The sequence below is a fragment of the Mercurialis annua genome, linkage group LG3 (genome assembly GCF_937616625.2).
Source record: "Mercurialis annua linkage group LG3, ddMerAnnu1.2, whole genome shotgun sequence".
NCBI classification, from domain to species: Eukaryota; Viridiplantae; Streptophyta; class Magnoliopsida; order Malpighiales; family Euphorbiaceae; genus Mercurialis; species Mercurialis annua.
In genome coordinates, this window is record NC_065572.1 from 3,881,801 (window position 1) to 3,900,587 (window position 18,787).

General features: G+C 30.2%; 2 protein-coding genes across 7 annotated transcripts; one reads left to right on the top strand and one right to left on the bottom strand.

The window, feature by feature from the left end:
- Positions 1 to 5,301: 5,301 nt before the first annotated feature.
- LOC126674265 (putative pentatricopeptide repeat-containing protein At3g16890, mitochondrial) lies at positions 5,302 to 9,066 on the top strand. 2 transcript variants are annotated; one of them, XM_050368688.2, is made up of 4 exons: positions 5,302 to 7,647; positions 7,764 to 7,913; positions 8,025 to 8,183; positions 8,589 to 9,066. In XM_050368688.2, exon 1 carries the CDS (start codon positions 5,410 to 5,412, stop codon positions 7,453 to 7,455), a length of 2,046 nt encoding a protein of 681 aa, XP_050224645.1. In that variant the 5' UTR covers positions 5,302 to 5,409; the 3' UTR covers positions 7,456 to 7,647; positions 7,764 to 7,913; positions 8,025 to 8,183; positions 8,589 to 9,066. The 2 variants fall into 2 exon arrangements, with proteins under 2 accessions (XP_050224645.1, XP_050224647.1); XM_050368690.2 differs by having other exon boundaries at positions 8,683 to 9,066.
- A 533-nt stretch (positions 9,067 to 9,599) lies between these two features.
- Positions 9,600 to 12,542, bottom strand: LOC126674999 (uncharacterized). Of its 5 annotated transcripts, XR_007639664.2 has the most exons (9): positions 12,236 to 12,539; positions 11,736 to 11,879; positions 11,562 to 11,629; positions 11,406 to 11,456; positions 11,256 to 11,315; positions 10,707 to 11,159; positions 10,240 to 10,364; positions 10,103 to 10,134; positions 9,600 to 9,924 (listed from the first exon to the last, which is right to left on the bottom strand). XR_007639664.2 is itself a non-coding variant. In XM_050369564.1 (8 exons), exons 1-7 carry the CDS (start codon positions 12,378 to 12,380, stop codon positions 10,120 to 10,122), a joined length of 936 nt encoding a protein of 311 aa, XP_050225521.1. In that variant the 5' UTR covers positions 12,381 to 12,538; the 3' UTR covers positions 9,600 to 9,924; positions 10,103 to 10,119. The 5 variants fall into 5 exon arrangements, 3 of the variants coding, with proteins under 3 accessions (XP_050225521.1, XP_050225520.1, XP_050225519.1); XR_008790417.1 differs by having other exon boundaries at positions 10,103 to 10,364; XM_050369564.1 differs by lacking the exon at positions 10,240 to 10,364 and having other exon boundaries at positions 12,236 to 12,538.
- Between the last annotated feature and the right edge of the window lie 6,245 nt (positions 12,543 to 18,787).

Genomic DNA, 18,787 nt, shown 5'->3' on the forward strand with positions numbered 1-18,787 from the left:
CAAAAATTGCAGTTCGGTTTTAATTATGATTTTTAAAACTTTTTGTTTGGTTTGATTTTTATTATCTTAAAAAGCAACTGGTTTTAATAATTTCACTTTCGAACCGAACCGAAAAATACACACGCCTACCAACAACAACGGCGCCAACGACAACAATATATATATATATATATATATATATATATATATATATATAATCTTTAAATTATGTTAATTTTAATCTATCAAATTTTCAAGCGTTGTTGTATATATATCCATGACTGTTTTAAAGCATACGTCATGTAGTGGCGGCTCCAAAAATTATGTGTGGTGGGGTCTATACAGTAGACCCTCTAATAATTAATATACATGGTGGATTAAAATTTATTAATTATTAAAATTATTAATTTATTGAATATTATATAAGACGTAATATTAAAGTTGGTTCTCTGAAATTTGATTAATTATTAGAATTATTAATTTATTGAATATTAATTAAAAGAGGTCAATTGGATATTGAACAATTACATTGTTGCTCGCACTATTAAGTTTAGTGTTTTTTTTTGATCTGATCATGAGGTGTCCTGAACGGGTTCCAACTATGAAACGGCACCTTTAAGCCTTCCACATTCAGACTAATCCCCACTCGAGCCGGGTAGGTCCCTTGCGAGAGGCAAAACTCTGGCCCCAAGTTTCAAACGGCTGTATACATGAGTACGGTTCGAACCCGCAACCTCACTTAAGCTAGAAGAGCGCTTTACCAACTCATCTACGCCTAGGGGTTATTAAGTTTAGTGTTTTTAATATATATGCTATCAATTCAATGTAATGGTTGGTTGTGACGCAGAAGATTACGTGTAGGAAAAAAGATGGACCTTAAGCACCTGTAAACTTTGTCATCTACAATCGTTTCACCAGTTTTTCAGTACGCAACAGACTCATGATCTTCAAGATCAGAGACATTACTCCAAACTCTTATATTAAACGAACAAAGGGTCAATGTGCCTTTTAAATTTGTAAAACAGGTTCATTTAATTCAATTTATACCTTTTTGAGCAACTAACTCTAAAATTCTTCATTTTTTGGGTCAAATAACACCATAATTGTATTTTTAAAATGTGTAAAATACAAATCGGAGGTGAGGGATGTGAAAAAATAATTAGATAATTCCTTAATGGTTGCGATATAATTATCCTAAATCTATTTTTTGAAATAAAAATATAAATTATGGGATTATTTGACTCAAATATGAAGAGTTTATGGATTAGTTGCTAAAAAAGTATAAATTGGATTAGATGACCCCGTGTCACAAGTTCAAGGGGCGCGTTGACCCTTTTTCTATATTAAACTACAGCATAATCAAAATCATAATAGTAACATCAAGCGGTTCACATTAATTTGAAAATCGACTTTACCTCTCCGGGTAATTCTTTTTATGGACTGTTTTTCATGGTCGGGTAACTTCACTTTCTTTTCTTACTTCTCGGAATATTATCACTAGTGGAGCCATTTGTTGTGATGTGTGTGGAGAAATAGAGGATTAAGATCATATTCTTATGCACTGCTCTTTTGCCACGTCTATTTGGAATTTAGTTTTGTCAAAATTTAGTTTGTATTGAATTATGCCAAGCACTTTTAATGACTTCTTGTTGCAATGGAGATTCTTAACTCATTCTAATAGATACTCCAGCTTATTGTGTGCGATTTGGTACTTAGTTATATGGGAACTTTGGAAAGCTTGCAATAGAAGAACTTTAAAAAAAAAATACAGATAATTACACTATTGTTTAATGGAGTTTTACTCGGGCGGTTTTCTTTATTAGATGTAACAATGTTAGATTCTCTTATTCTAGCAAGGACTTTTTAAGGAATGCAGATTGCATTCTTATGAACTTTTGTTTGTTTTCTCCTATCTCATAGCCGTAGCTTATAGTGTCTATTTTTTTGTGCGTAAGCTCTTGAGTTAGGTTTTTTACCACTTCTTGTGGCTTATATTTTTAATATATTTTTATTTATAAAAAATATACTATTCAACAATTATTTAACCATTAATTATTTATTTTATTAAATATGTATAGAGTAGGATAATTGAGAAACCGACGAATTATTAGATTCAACTGCATAAGAATGTCTTTTTTTTATAATATCTCAATATAATTCATTGGAAAAATATATTCACATATTAAATTATAGATTATCAAATAAAATAAACATAGATTTTAAACATTTAATATTTGTTATTAATAAATATATATATACTGTAATAATAAGCTTAATTTGATTATTTAAAACTTTAATTTGTAAGCTTTGAATTTGAAGTTTAATACTTGCACGCTACTACACAATTAATTCTTTTTCATCATAAAATTTGCAATTTTAATTTTGAAGATGAGGTGCCTTTTAGTTAAGATTAAAATTTGCAATCAGACTAGTACCTAATTTGATTGGTTTTGCAAGTAATTTTATAAGAGAAACCAAAAATGAAGAGGTCCAAAAGGAGTATTGTTTAATGAAAATTAATTTTAGTTGCGCAGTTTGTTAGATAGTGACCGTTGGTGACAGTTATATATCCATAAATACGATGCATGAAAATAAGTCAAAATCTAATAATACAGCCTGACGGGACAAAAGTTGCAAAGATTTAACTAATGACTTGCTAATCTAATGCTATTCACATGTTTTTCCTTTGCTTGAAAAGGTTCATATGTACCTATGGAGATGTATATTTAGTATTGTAGGCAGTCTAAACCGCCTCTGTAACATATATTCATTGGCCGACCTCGTAATATTTTAATGGAAATAAACTTTTCATTCCATAAAATATCTGATAAATGATATCGGAGCGGTAGCGCATGTTAAGGACGAAGCAACCTTATAAAAATATAATATCACTTAATCAAACAATAATCGGCATAATTGAGATATGATACGGGTAACTCGGGATTCAAGATACATGAATAGCTCGAAATTCATAAGCTCACCAATGACTTGGAGCCAATAGAATGTATCCTCATGTCCGCTTATCCGAGATAACAAATACAGGAGATCATTTTTTTTTTGTCCTAACTTCAAGTAGGGTCTGTCTTTTTTCTTTTCTTTGCTCCTTCTCCGAATAGAGCTCTTGATTGTGTGTATACATACTACCTTAAGTATGAAATTTTAAACTAAAGTAGAGTAAAGGAAGGTACGGGTTATGTTCAACCCTTTTATGTTTGGAAAAATAATAAAATAAAGTATATAGAAAAATATTTATGTTTAAAATAATTTAATATTTTTGGTGGATTGACATATGAGGGTTGAGGAGGGTTAAAAAAGAATTTTTAAAATTTTTATTAATCCCCACAACCCTCAATCCAGACACAGTGTAAGAAAACAAATGACCAAATGATTAAAAAAAGTCAAATCTTTGATGAAAGTTTTACAGTCCAAATTTTTAAATGTTATCCAATTTGTCTTAAAACGCATGATTTTATTTCAATTATATCCAACTACACAATTTTGCTTATATGGCATTGATTTAGCATTACATTCATGGGCTCGTGCAATTACTTTGTCCTTGAAATCTCGTCGCAAGTTTGTTTTCGTGGATGCTACGCTCACTAAACCGGCGGAAAAGAAGGAGGAACTCGATTGAAAAACTGTCAACTCCATGTTTTGTGGATACATCGCATTATTGATCCACTCATCTCTTTCGTTTCATGATGGAGCAAAACATTTATGGGATTATCTTAAAAAACGTTTTTGTGTCGTCATTGTACCTCGCCAATAGGGGTGAGCATGGTTCGGTTCGGTTTGCTTTGATTTAGTAAACTCCAAAACCAAACCATATTTTAAGGGAAAATATAAAAACCAAACCACGCCAAATATTTACGTAAAATTTCGGTTCAGTTAACCAAACTTTAGCATCGGTTCGGTTTGGTTAATATAGATTTAGATAAATATTATATATAAAAAATAAAAATTATACGTAATAATTTTTACTTATATGTGTGTATTAGTTTATATATTTTATTTTCATATATGTATCTATACACACATATTATATTTATATATAAATATTTCAATAAATAAATTTTATATTTATTTATACATATATAAATATTAATAAAAATAATATTATTGTAAACTTCGGTTTTTCGGTCGGTTCGGTTAACCACTAGTTGAAACCAAACCAAAACCAAAAACCATACTTTTTTATAATTTGAAACCAAACCAATCCATTTTAACCATTTTAATCATGTTAACCAAATCAAAATTAATTTCGGGTTGGTTTGGATCGGATTAATGGTTTGGTTCGGTTTTTGCTCACCCCTACTCGCCAGTGTTTTAAAACAAATTTGTCCGGCCAGTTCAACCATAATCCGACTGGCAGTCTAGTTTTTTAAGCTTTTAGAAACAAAAATCTGGTCCAACTGGTTTGGACCGGATATAACCGAAAAACTGGACAGAATCGGTAAACCGGAACCGAATCGTACCAGGTGGTTCAACCCACATATATATATATATATATATATATATATATATATATATATATATATATATATATATATATATATATATATATATATATATATATTATTAACAATTATTTGAATTAAACTTTTCATTTTCTTGTTTTTTTTTATTATTTCCCTTTTGTTATGATATTTTCATATTAAAATTAAAAAAATCAATTATTTGACTTATTTAGCATTTGGTAAAAATATTATAACTGCTCAATAGATTAATATTTTTAAATTTTTTATTTAATTAATTAATTTTAAATTTATCTTACAGAGTCAAGGCGGAGAGGTCGAAGGAAGCCAGATGTGTATTTTTATAGCATAATAATATTTATTTCTATTAAATAAAAAAATTTATTAAATTTTAAAATTTTGGAAAGAAGAGTTTTTTTTGTTTTAAATATAACATTAAAAGCTATTTAAAATATATATCAAATATAGTCAATTTGATATTTGAACGTGCGCCTGAAAGTGAAAGATGTGAATTTAAGTATACTCGATAATTTTACAATGTCAGAATACAAATAAAAAAGGGTTGAAAGATGATTTTTTCCTCAAACTATTAGCCTAGATTTTATAGAGGTAGAAGAACATCTTTGAAAAGATTTATATGAAACCCTAAAAAAATCAGGAACGGGAAGTAATTATCTTTAAAAATATATTATATAATCTATTTTATTGTACCTTCTTGGAAATTAAAGAATTTTAGATGATAAATGGAAATAAAAGAAACTTTAAGGAGAAAAAGGAAAAAGTTCAAGAACCTGTAGGCCGTTACTGGGTAATGTGATGCGGTTAATCACTTGAACCGGACCGTAAAATATCAAGTCATTTTTAAAAAAACGTCAAGCCGTTTTTCGGTTCAGTATCAAGTGAAAAATCGAGTTCTTCATCGTCTACAATCAGATTCTGGTTCAGCAGAGCGGACATGAAAGCCCTTGCTTTAGCTGCTTCTAGGGTATCATCGTCAATTTCACCATCTTTACATGCACTTGAGAGTTTACCCCAATTTCAAGAATCAATTTATCAGTTCAAATCAAATCCAAAAGGTAACCCCGTTGATCATCAGTATTTCTCTAAAATTCTCTCGAGAAATGACTGGTTTTTACTGCTTAACCATGAGTTTAAAGCCAAAAGGATAATTTTGAATCCTCAGTTTGTTATTAGTATCTTGCAAAATCAAGAAGACCCATTATACCCTTTTAAATTCTATATGTGGGTGTTGAATGTTGATCCTTTATTTGCAAAGGATCAATCTGTTAGAGGTGTTTTAGCTAATTGTTTGCATAGGAAAGGTCCTCTTGTGTTGTCTGTTGATTTGCTTAGGGATATTAAAAACTCCGGTTATCGAATTAATGAAGAATTGCTTTGTGTTTTGATTGGTAGTTGGGGTAGATTAGGGTTGGCAAAGTATTGTGATGAGATATTTGGGCAGATTTCATTTTTGGGGATTAGTCCTAGTACAAGGTTGTATAATGCAGTTATTGATGCATTAGTGAAATCGAATTCTCTTGACTTGGCTTATCTTAAGTTCCAGCAGATGTCGGCTGATAATTGTAAAGCCGATAGGTTTACTTATAATATACTTATTCATGGAGTTTGTAGGAGCGGTGTCGTGGATGAGGCACTCCGATTGGTTAAGCAGATGGAAGGTTTAGGTCATACGCCCAATGTGTTCACTTATACAATGTTAATTGATGGTTTCTTTAATGCAAAGAAGGTTGATGAAGCGTTTAGTGTATTAGATAAAATGAAGGCTCGCAAGGTGAGTCCTAATGAAGCTACAGTTAGATCATTCATTCATGGGGTCTTTCGTTGTGTGGCTCCGGATAAAGCATTTGAGATAGCAATAAAGTTTATTGAAAGGCAGCACGTTTTGCAGAAACTGGCTTGTGATACATTGTTATGTTGTTTGTCTAGCAATAATATGGCAAGAGAGGCTGGTGCACTGTTAAAGAAATTTGGGAAGTTAGGCTACATGCCTGACAATGCAGCATTTAACATTGCGGTGAATTGTTTGATAAAGGGCTTGGATCTAAACGATACTTGCAATATATTAGGCGAATTTGTTGAGCAAGGCTCGAAATTGGTCTTTAGGACCTATCTAACACTGATTGAAGCTCTAAATATGGCTGGAAAAATTACAGAAGGGGATCGGTATTTCAATCAGATGGTTAAGGATGGATTTTTGTCTAGTGTTTGTTCATATAACATGGTAATAGATTGTTTCTGCAAAACCAGAATGATGGACAAAGCAGCAAAGGCTTTCAAAGAGATGGAATATAAAGGTATAATACCTAATCTCGTTACTTTCAATACCCTTATCAGCGGGTACTGCAAAGAGGGAGAGGTACGCAAGTCGAGGGATTTATTAGAGATGCTGTTAGAACATAGGTTTAAACCAGATATCTTCACTTTTAGTTCAATAATCGATGGCCTTTGTCGAGCAAAACAGATTGAGGATGCTTTTAGTTGCTTCACAGAAATGGTTGAGTGGGGTATCTCTCCCAATGCTGTCACCTACAATACATTGATTCGTTCTTTGTGTATCATAGGGGATATTCCCAGAGCAATGAAACTCTCACGGAAAATGCAGATGGATGGAATAAGCCCTGATGTTTTTACTTTCAATGCACTTATTCAAGGATTTTGCATAATGGGAAAGGCAGAGAACGCAGAAAAGCTATTATCTTCAATGTTGTCATTGGGTTTAGTTCCAGATAATTACACTTATGGGGCATTTATTAAGGTCTTCTGCGAATCAGGGAGATTTAATGAAGCTAAGGAGATATTTCTCTCAATGGAAGCAAATGGCTGCCTGCCTGATTCTTTTACATGCAAAATAATATTGGATGCTTTAGTTAAACAAGGTCAGCTTGAAGAGGCCAAAAAACTTGCCAAAAAATGTAGTGAGAGGGGCATTTTTGTGAATGTTTCTACTGGACAAGAGGATTCTGCTCTTCCGGATTCATAAGTTCATGACGCTTTATTCATATTTTTCGCGTTAGAAGCAAAGCAATCACAAAAAACCAGACTGCTGCTCATCTCATTTGTAGAATCATGTGTATCCGACACTTGGTGATGCAAATTGTTTTATTTTATCAAATTGCTTCAAGTTTTTGGGCAGTGAACATTATAGCTTTCCTGGTGAGATATGCTTGTTCAGGTATGGGTGGTCACTTATCAGAAGATTCAATACTGATATTTGTCTTTTTAAGTTTTTATTCTTGATTATGTTTTTTTAACTTATAATTTGATTAATTATTAAAATTTACTCTGTAGGATTATAACTGCTCAATAGATTTTGTAAAATCACCATTTCTGGTTCAAGAATGGAAAGCATCGGACACTTCAGGAAGAAGAAGAGAAACACTGAGGCTTGATGTGATTCAGAGGACTTCCTCAAAGTATTATGATGCTGATATTTAAAGGGTATAAAATTTACTTTTAATCATCTCTAATCATATTTTTTTGAATGAGTTCGCGCGCAAACGCGCTGTACAAATCATATGGTTAACCGTTTGTTTTTTGTTTATATTTCAGCAAAGATTACTTTCAAGAAGGCAGCCATGTGTATAACAGATTAGAAGTGACAGAAGCTTACACAAAAGCTTTGTGGACATGGGCTCAATGGGTTGATGCTAATGTCAACAGCAGTCATACTAGAGTCTTCTTTCGAGGCTATTCTGCTTCCCATTTTAGGTAATTCCGACATATTGCACGTAAACGGAAACATTTAAACGAGAAATGCTGAAACGTAAAACGCTAAAATAGGTTGCGAGTATAAAGTTTTCAAGTTTTATCAGGAGGAAATACGTTAACTCGTAGGATTTTGGACTCACCAAAATAGCAATGATATTTTTACTAGAATAAGTTATAATTATAGCCTTTCAGATTTTTGTGCAATATAGCATCGTAAAGCCTGCTGAAACTTTTGCTCATGTTTTCTGTTTGTCTAACACTAACCTATAATGCTGCACGAAAATGAAAAACGCTCAAATAGGAAATGATACAACAGTGCAGGACTCAGAAATCCGGAAAATGAAACAAAACAAAATACCAATATGTATAGGACTCAGAAATCCATGTTTGAAATTTATTTTGCAGGACAGTGGCATGGAATAGGAGTATATACATATATGATTGATGGTCACATATATTGTTCGGAGTATAACTTCTTCGATGACATAAATTTGATCAGTTGTTAACATGTGGTGGCGCATCTTGTTGACGACTTTTACCGGTGGCCGGAGCATTTAAAGGCTGAACCATGGGAATTAACTCCAAGGCCATTCTTTCCCGTTCCATTTTGTAGAAATGCAAAGCATTACTTCCCCTACTACTTCCATCACAAGTAATCGGTGCCGACATGAAAACGCCGACAACCAACATGATCGCAAGCAGACATGAACGAGAACGAAAACAAGTCACCATTTCCGGCTTGCCGCGATCAAAGATGTGTATTAGTTGTGTGTTGATTTGTGGAGCTTCAGTGGTCTTAAGAGCCTTATTTATAAAGGGAAAAGGAATGCATTGTATGTGATGATAATATTATTTTATGGAATTCTTTTTCCTTTTTAAGTAATTCATGAACTATTGAATAAATTAATATTTCTGAGGGAAAAAAGTAATATTTATTTCGATCTTGCAGAGGGAGTTTTAGAGAAGAAAAAGGAAAATGTTTAATTGACTTTGTTTTTTATATTCATATTGTCGATCAACTTTCAATAGAGTTCTTGAAAATTCTGCACTTCGTAATTAGAAAAATATGATCAATTCCATCTTGAGAATGAAGTGAACTAAATAAAGAGCCAATTTAATCAATCACATGGCCACTTGCATTATTGTTATGTTTCTGACTTATAGGAAAAATTAGATCCGAGATACACGATGAATTACTCAGTCATGTGAATCTTACAATTTGATGATAATGTAATTTAATTTTATAATAAAAATTCAGAAGAAAAAGAATCCAAGCTAAATAAGAAATTTCCGTACCAATGCTTCCAAATATAGTATAATAAATAAGTTTATCTAAATAATTAATAAAATTAAATCAGCTATCAATTTCAGGAAAAAGAAACTTTAAAATAATTTTTTTTATGGCTGTTTAAAATATGAAAAAATCACAAGCTCGTTATATTAATTTGCCAAGTACTTAAGTTAGCTGTTGGAAGTCAAACAGCTCGTGTTTAACCTCGAAACAGCTTCTGTTTGACTCCCAACATATGAACCAAACTCCATAAATACAGGTTCCCTGTCAATAGGAATAATTATATTGTTTATCGACAATTTCAACTTCATCCGGATAATATTTTGGTCTTCATTAATTTGCAGACTAACTTTCTTCTAGATATCGAGTATGATAACCGAAATGCAATCCCGAGATGAACCAAACATAACTTTAAGATAGTTTCAACCCCCGTACTGCCGCAGCAAAAATCTACAAAATCCAGACAAGGCAAGGCATTTGTCAAATAATAGAAACTTGCAAATCAATCTGTTATCTTGCATCAAATTACAACCGTTACATTCTGATTATTTTTTCTAGAAACAAAGAAATTTGAAAGACATGTTTAATACGACAAACTTGCTTCCATAGAATGTTTTCAAAAACGGACCTTTTGACATAGACTGATCATTGATGCAAGACCTGCCATTGAGCCCACAGTGGGAAATTAAAAAAGAAGCGGAAATATATCATGTCAGAACCCATCATACGAACTTGAACAAGTAGCAAAGGATCAAGATCCAGTACCTGATCTTTCTATTCGTAATCAAATACTAGGTTGCAAATGGAATTTGCACCAACATTGCATATGAATAATTAGCAAACTGCTGGGGTTCAAACCAAAAACACTAAATTGCTTTGAGAAGATGAACCTGTTAGAAAACATGCATACTACTACTAATCATCTCCAAACTTAATCTTAAGCAACAAAAACACTTCATTCAATCAGCATTAACCATTTTAGAAACATGTCAAAAACTTGGCATTTCGGACACGAAACTTCATTCTTAACATAGGAAATCTTAAAATAACACCATTCGTTATGCCCGTCCCGAGTGTCATGTTTCCCGTACTCGTGTCCGTGCAACACTTTATTTACAAACGCATGAAAAAGATAAAAGCAGCATAGAACTAAATAAAGTGTATATATATATATAGAGAGAGAGGGAGAGAAGATGCCAGTATTTAGGTAAACGTGAATGAAGAAATGATACCTTCGATGAAGCTTCAGGAAACTGTTTCATATCTGCACGAGTTCGACTATGGCTACTGCTTTCTTTGTACACGATGTGGTTGCTTTGCTCTGCCTCATCTGAACCTTGAAATTTATCATTAGAACCTTCACAAGCATTATTCTCGGGCAACTTATGCTCTTCCAAAGGTTTGCTTTCTACTTCTTCACTCCTCGCAGGATAAGAATTGCTATTCTGGACAGTTTTCGATAGAAGATTTTCATCTTTCTTATTGAATTGAGTAGCCGCTGCACGTGCACTAGCAATAGCTGCAGCGAGACTAGATGATTGCTCCACTTCAGATGCTTTATTGGGTGATAGCATAGAAACAGACCCAGGTTTTAAGGAAAAAGGATCACGGGGATCTGGAAGGGGGAACTTTACTGTCATTGGACCTTTAACTGGAGTGAGACCTCTAACTGCAGCCTCAAGAATCTGCAAAGTTATAAAATATTCATTCAAAATTAAGACCGAACGCAAACACAAACAAAAGCTAGGTGCATCAACCATTAAGCAGTATATATTATGTACCTTCTTTTCCAAATTATAAACACCTTGATTGCCCCTCATCTCAAATGGAACCAGCAATTTCTGCATCAAGTTAGAAGAAGGTAAGTCGCTAATAAAGACAAAAGCAGCCAACTACAGATAATTCTGCACGGGAAGGGAAAAGGGCTGTACCTGTGGCTGTTCGCAGAGCCAGCAAAAGTTCGTCAGTCCTTCTAATCTTACCTATGAAAAAGAAAATATCCGAATTAGTCGAGCCGTCTATGGAATCATCAACTAACACCAAATGCAAAAGTAAAAGAAAGTTATAAATCTAGTTTGCCCACCCACCGATTCAGGTACTGCCTCCCAGCTAACTAGTTCTTCACATCTAACACAGCCAACTACTTCAACACACCCTACATAAATGACAGTTCAAAGAGTCATTAGGAAGCCAGAATCGAGTATCGGGAACTGGTAAAAACAAAAGTCAGCAGCAGAAAACAATGATGAAAAACAATATACCTAAAAGTCTCGAAACGGGATAATGTTCTGGAAATTTAATATCAGTAATGCCATTCAGCGCATAAATTTCTCTATAGAAATCCTCCATCGCTTTTATTGTAGCTTCCTCGGGAACTTTACCCGCAGCATGAATCCATAGACGGCCTTCAAAAGGCAAAATTGAATATAATTGCAATAAAATAACATTAGTATCACCTACTGCATCCCATTCTTAGCCAGAAAACTCACATAAAATTGACGAAACTGTTTTTCGTCCTAATTTTTCGGTACAAAGTAAAGTAGGTATCTTTCAATTTCTCTTGCCAAGTAAGGCAAAAGAATGTAATTAAATGACTAATCTAACTTTTCCCACCAAAATCATGATTCATTAATAATCTACCGAAGCAGAGTAATAACAGTTAAATTAGGGCCTCCTTTCTATAATTGAACTTTGCAATAATGAAATAATTATTCTTACTGAAAAATAAAGAATGAATTTGATAATTGAAGTTAAATATTACCTCGAATAGGAGAAGGCCAAGACCTTCCTTCAATGCGTTTGATGCCGTAAACCAAGAGGGAAGCCCATGGTTGATGCATCGTTAAACATGGGTTCGTGTAATTACCCGCCCCCTGGCTCCTTCCTCTTCCTCCTCCGCCTCTCATCCCTTCCGATCCTTGTCGGTTTTTAGTTCTGCCGGAATCAAAAAGTTGGACTATTTCCGATTCCTGATGCAACTCTGTAAGCTACTGATTTTCTTATTTTATTTTTAAAGGAATTTGATAAAACTGATATTGATGAAGAAAAGAACAAAGGATCACTTTAACCCCTTCAATTTGGCATAAAATATTAAAAATATCCAAATTAAAAACAACGCTGTTTTCTTGAACTTGTAAAAAATGGTACAACCAGCCCCCGACTCTCACCCGAGACCAAGAGAGTGAGATATACTCTCCGATCTTAATGATAGTTTAATTTTTTAAAGGTGATTTTTGATTAAAAAAGATTTAAAATGGTCTTAATTTTTTAAAACATTGTAAATTAATACCTAATAATTTAAAAAAATCAATCCTTTTAATTTAAAATTTTATATAACAAATTAACCCCTAAATTTTATATGTACAGTAAATTAACCCCCAGTTTCATATATACAGCAAATTAACCCCAAATCTTTTATATTTTTAAGAAAAAAAAAGTAATTTTTTTAAACAGACCCATAAATTCGTTCTTCTTCCTTAAGACAGACCCCATGGATCTGTTCTTGAGTAAGAACAGACCGACGAGTCTTCCTCCTCACCGGAAATTAAAAAAAATGATTTTTTTTGGAAAAGGTTTAAAAAGACCCCTAAGTTAATTAGGGTTAAACTATAATTAATTAATATTAAAATATAATTAATTAGAGTACAATATGATTAATTATACATCACTCTCTAATTAAGGTGTCACGTCAGCATATAGGTATTTTTCTACCGGTTTTGACAAATTCAAAATAAAAATGATAAGAACTTTTTTAATTTGAACGTTTTTGATACTTTGTATCAATTTAAGGGGGTAAAGTGGTCCTTTGTTCGTTAAAAAAATTTACTTTTACTTTCTAGGGTAATTTTATAAACGACTTCCCAAAATAAAAATTACTAGTTGTTATTATTAGAATAATTAGATGGCTTAATTACTTAAAAAATTTATACTTTAAACTTTTTTTATTTATACTTTGACCTTGTAAAGACCCATTTGTATCCAATTTTGGGTTTTTAATTTTTATCCCTATCTTAAAAGCATTAAATTGTACTCTTTTCATTTGAAAAAAATTAAAATAATCCTTCATTTTTAACATATATATACACTACTTAAACATTAGTGTTATTAATAGTAAAAAATACCATCTTTTTAAAAAAAAAATTAAAAAAGAAATAAATTTTACTTAATTTTTATTTATTTCAAAAAAATTATCCCCGGATTAGCGGCCGCAACTCCTTTTCCAAATTTGGAGAAAGAGCTGATGTTTCTTCTCCAAATGTGGAGAACCGATGAGAGGATCGGTGGCGGCTCCTTTATTGGTTTTGTTTTTTTTAATTTTATTTTTTTATAAAATAAAAAAAATTAATTAATTATTAAGATATATTTAATCATTTTTTAAGTTGAAGGATTTGTTTGTATTTTTTAAAATAGAAAAAAGTATAATATAACTCTTAATTTAGTTGTTTTTAATGATTTCATTTTTTAACTTATTAAATTGTCAATTATTTTTTGTGTTGGGTAGGGATGAAAATAAAAAAATTAAAATTAGATACAAATGATTTTTTTTGTAAGGTACGAAAAAAAAATTAAGGTGGTTTTTGTTTTACATAATTAGGCCTAATTAGATAGATAGAAGTTAAGTCAGCATAAACTTGCTTCCCCAAAAACCGAAATTTTAAAAATGTATTTGAGGAGGGTAGCCACTCGGCCTATGACTCATTGGCGGCAGTTTTTAGATTAATAGCATGATTCATGAATCACATAAACTTCAAATTAAAAAAATTTAGGCCTAATTACTTAAAAATATACCATCTTATAACATTTATTCGTTTATACCCTGACTTAAAAAAAAGTTCGTTTGTACCCTTTTTTGATTTTTGATTTTCGTCTCTATCCTAAAGAGCTAATTTGACCTCTTTTTATTTAAAAAAATATTAAAAATGATCCTTTATATTTAGTTTATATTCTAATTAAACATTAATATTATTAATTATTTATAATGTTTTCATCCTTTAATTAATTTAATTGTCAAAAATTTAAATTTTAAGGTAGAAATAAAAACGAAAAATCAAAAAAAAGGTACAAATGAACTTTTACCTACGTGAGGGTATAAACGAAAAAATATTACAAGTTGGGGTTTTTTTAAATAATTAGGCCAAAATTTTAATAACATTATAAAATTTGTGATGTATACTTATATATATTTATTGATCACCTATTACATGTATTCTTATATGGTTAATAAACAAATAGATATACAGTCTCATATTGAGTTATAATATTTTAAAATTGACGGTGTTCTTATAATGTAAATTATTGAATTTTTGTCTATTTCTATTAACACAAATAAAAATTAGTTAGTCTTATATAAGACTAATAAATTTTTAATTCAGCAAAATCAACCGACTACGAGACCTAATGATATACTGTATGCAGTGATGAGAGCCTTTTATTAATATTATCTTTCTCAATTTATATTCAATTTACCATACAAATATTTTAATGTACATTATCTATCTATCTATATATCTATATACTTATATAATTGAGAGGACCAACCGAGCCCTCTCATTGATTCCTACAAAATAGAACACTCTCATTGATTTTCACCAAATAAATAATTCTCATTAGTTCCCACCCTTTTTAAAACACTTATTTAAATTTAATTATTTATTATACTTTCTTTAATAAATTAGAGATTATATTCATTTCAAACACTCATTCCCATTATTATACAAACTCTTATTTCTATTAATATATATTGTGTTTGAGGTTTTCTGGCAATATGTCCTATATAAACAGTGAATTGCTATATGTTTTACTTTAGTATTGTCTTCTTATTTCGTCCTTTTTATTTGAAGCTGATTTCATAAACTGTATTCTACAAGTGAAACAATAATTATATTCTACACTTGCAACAACAATGTCATAACATGTGTCATTCCTTTTAATTTGTGAGAAAAAGACATGGTTAGAAAAAAAAAGTTCACTGAGTGAATAACAATTGTTTTCATTAAATACTACTACTATTATTTTCATTAAACAACTAATAATTAAATTCTGTTAATAAATTTATCTTTGTATGTCAAAAAATTCATCATCTGGTAATAACTTTTACGACTTTAAAGATCAATGTAAATCTTGACGGAATTATAAAGTTAGCTAAATTTAGCCAATTTGCTTTAATAATGTCTATGTGACAATACCATATTGGTAAAAATCTAAAATTATAATTTATTTGAACAACGTGACATCTTATGCTCTTTTTAATTGCCACATGAGCAAGTTGTGTGCTTTATGCTCTAAAACTTTCAATGAGTTGCTTTGTATTTTGCTAAATATCTGAGAAGGAGCTTAGCTTTTGCGGGTAGTATTTTCAGTCTTACCAAAAAATTTCAATTGGGTTACCAGTTTATTTGTTTTTCTTAGTCACTGCATTTTTATGATGTAGACTTGAAAAAAATATACCGAATCAATCATTTATATTTTTCTTTTCACTTGGTTTGTGATTTTTTTTTTATCCAGTTTATAGTTATTTTATATATTGTTTCCAATTTGAATTGTGTCCTTCAAGATTTGAATTTAGCAAGTCTCCCTTACTTGGTTGATTTATGTAAAACAACTACTCCAACAGAAATATGTCTATAAGTACAATAATTAAAAATAAATTGTATGAATTTCTATCTTGTGTATGTCGTTAAAAATTGTCATAAAAGTATTTTTACTCTTCTATTTTGATAAATTTCTTTTGCATCTTAACATTGTGTTCTTGGAACATCTTCTAACCCTTTGATAGCAATTTGAACAGCAAAAACTATACGTATAGATGAGGCAATTAATGAATATCTATTGTTTTGTTTTTATTATACAATTAATAATTATTTTAAAGTGTGTATTTATTTCCATACTTTCATTCTTGCCCGTTAGATTTATATAAAAAATAATGAACATACGTTCAACTTTATTTGTCATATGCATGTCCAATGTTGTTGGTTTAAAACACTTATAATTAATTTGTTATATTCTTTTGGTTTTTTTCAACTTTAATTTGGCACAACAAGTCTAGGATTTTTGCATTTTATTTAGCAAATGGTTATTTAATCTTCAAAAATGTTTTTGGCTAAGAGAATGTGAAAATCCAAATGTATATTTTATGTATTTGTTAAAATTTATTCTTCTATATTGTCTTTTTTGATTGAACATCATTGAGAGTTTATAGTGCTTTGGTAAAGCTCCAAATTTCGGAAATGTGCCTAAAGAGTATGTTTTCTATTTTTTTAGTTTAGCATGCATGTATTTATATTTAACAATCATATGCATTTGTATCTAATTTTATTTATTTGAATTATTTACCACATAATATGAATTATATTCAGCAGCAACTATCAAGGATCATTTATATATCTAATCTATTTTCACATTTATAATTATTATTTTGTTGTTTGTTATTTTTGTGCAGCAATAATGCTATTTGGTCAATAATTAAAGAGAAAAATAATTATTTGAAGTGGCTTCCAATTGAACATATATGAATAGTGTTTATCTTTTTCAATAATACCTTTTGTTCTGCTATTTATTTTTATTTTTCACTAGAACTAATGAGATGATTATAAAATTGTCAACTATTAATATTCCGTAGTCTAAATGACAAATAAATATTACTGTATTTATCTATGCGATTATTGAAAACACATTTTATAATAGAAAATAAACATAAATATAATAAAAGAAATTGCAAAAAAATAATGCAAGTAATTTTTGATGAATATCGTAGAATACTGATAATTATAGTACATGATTCATAATTTACAACAAGAGTACAAAACAATTAAATTTGAGAGGAACAAACAAATCATGAGAGAAAAATAACCATAATTAGATACAAATATTAAAAATGTTTTGATTTTTTGACAATATTTTTAAATAAAATTTTAATTTGATTCGCGCAAATGCGCGGGATTGCGACTAGTATATTATATAATTGAGAGGACCAACGGAGCCCTCTCATTGATTCTCACCAAATAGAGCATTCTTACGAGTTTCCACTTTTCTTAAACTACTTATTTAAATATATCTTTTTAATGAATTTTTAATTGATTAAACTCTTTTAATAAAAAATTTATTTGCTAAATAGATAAATCTTATCTAGAGTTTGTGTTATCACTTTTTAAAAACTTCGGAGTTTTTAAAATATTGGTTTCTTCTCACCAAATAGAGCATTCTTACGAGTTCCCACTTTTCTTAAACTACTTATTTAAATATATCTTTTTAATGAATTTTAATTGATTAAACTCTTTTAATAAAAAATTTATTTGCTAAATAGATAAATCTTATCTAGAGTTTGTGTTATCACTTTTTAAAAACTTCGGAGTTTTGAAAATACTGGTTTCTTAACAAGTTAGCAGTTCAGGTGTTAAGTTTTCTACAACTCTTTTTTTTTATTCTACGGAGAATTGAAAAACTCAAAAATCAAACCGATCGTAGCAAAACTAATATGGCAGCGAGCAAATAGAAATGTGATGTCATCGGACTTCTGCTACAAATAATCTTGCATCAAAGTATTTTGTTATTAAGAAAACCATGCTATTGGCTTTTTTTGTCCCAGAATTATGCATATAGATAAGATGAGGTAATCTTTTATCAATTTTTACGAGTGTTTATTGTCTATGTGTTTTTTGGACTCTCCTTTTTACTTCTTATTACATAATGTCAGATTTTCTTTTTTAATTTTGAAAGTAAAGTTTAGCTAATTAATTATTCTAAAATTTTCATGTTATATAATGAATTTTAGCTAGATTAATTGTATGAGTGTATTATAATCACGTATGTGAGGTTAAATCAGAAAAAAATTAAATTATATTTTATAGACGAGATTTATTCAAAAATTGTCAAAAGTTTGCGTAATATGATGGATTGCTATAATTCATATGCTAAATATTTAGAATGACAAGAGATCGATTTAAATCAAATGAAATAGTTGATGTTTGTTTGCGATTTATTAATGCAACATTTAAAGTGGTTATTTATTATTATTAATAAAAGTATATGTAGAGACATTATTGTGGAATGTATAAGAAAAGATTTGCAAATAATAGCAGCAGTTCATATGAGTTTTACGCCTATGGTGTATGTATCTATCAATTCACATACAGTCGACCCTCTGATAATTAATACACATGGTGGATCAAAAATTTATTAATTATTAGAATTATTAATTTATTGAATTTATATAAAAAAATTATAAAAAATATTTTAAAGCATCTACATTAATAGACCTCATATTAATATTATATTATAAAAAAACTAACTAAATACACTTTACAATCACTCAATT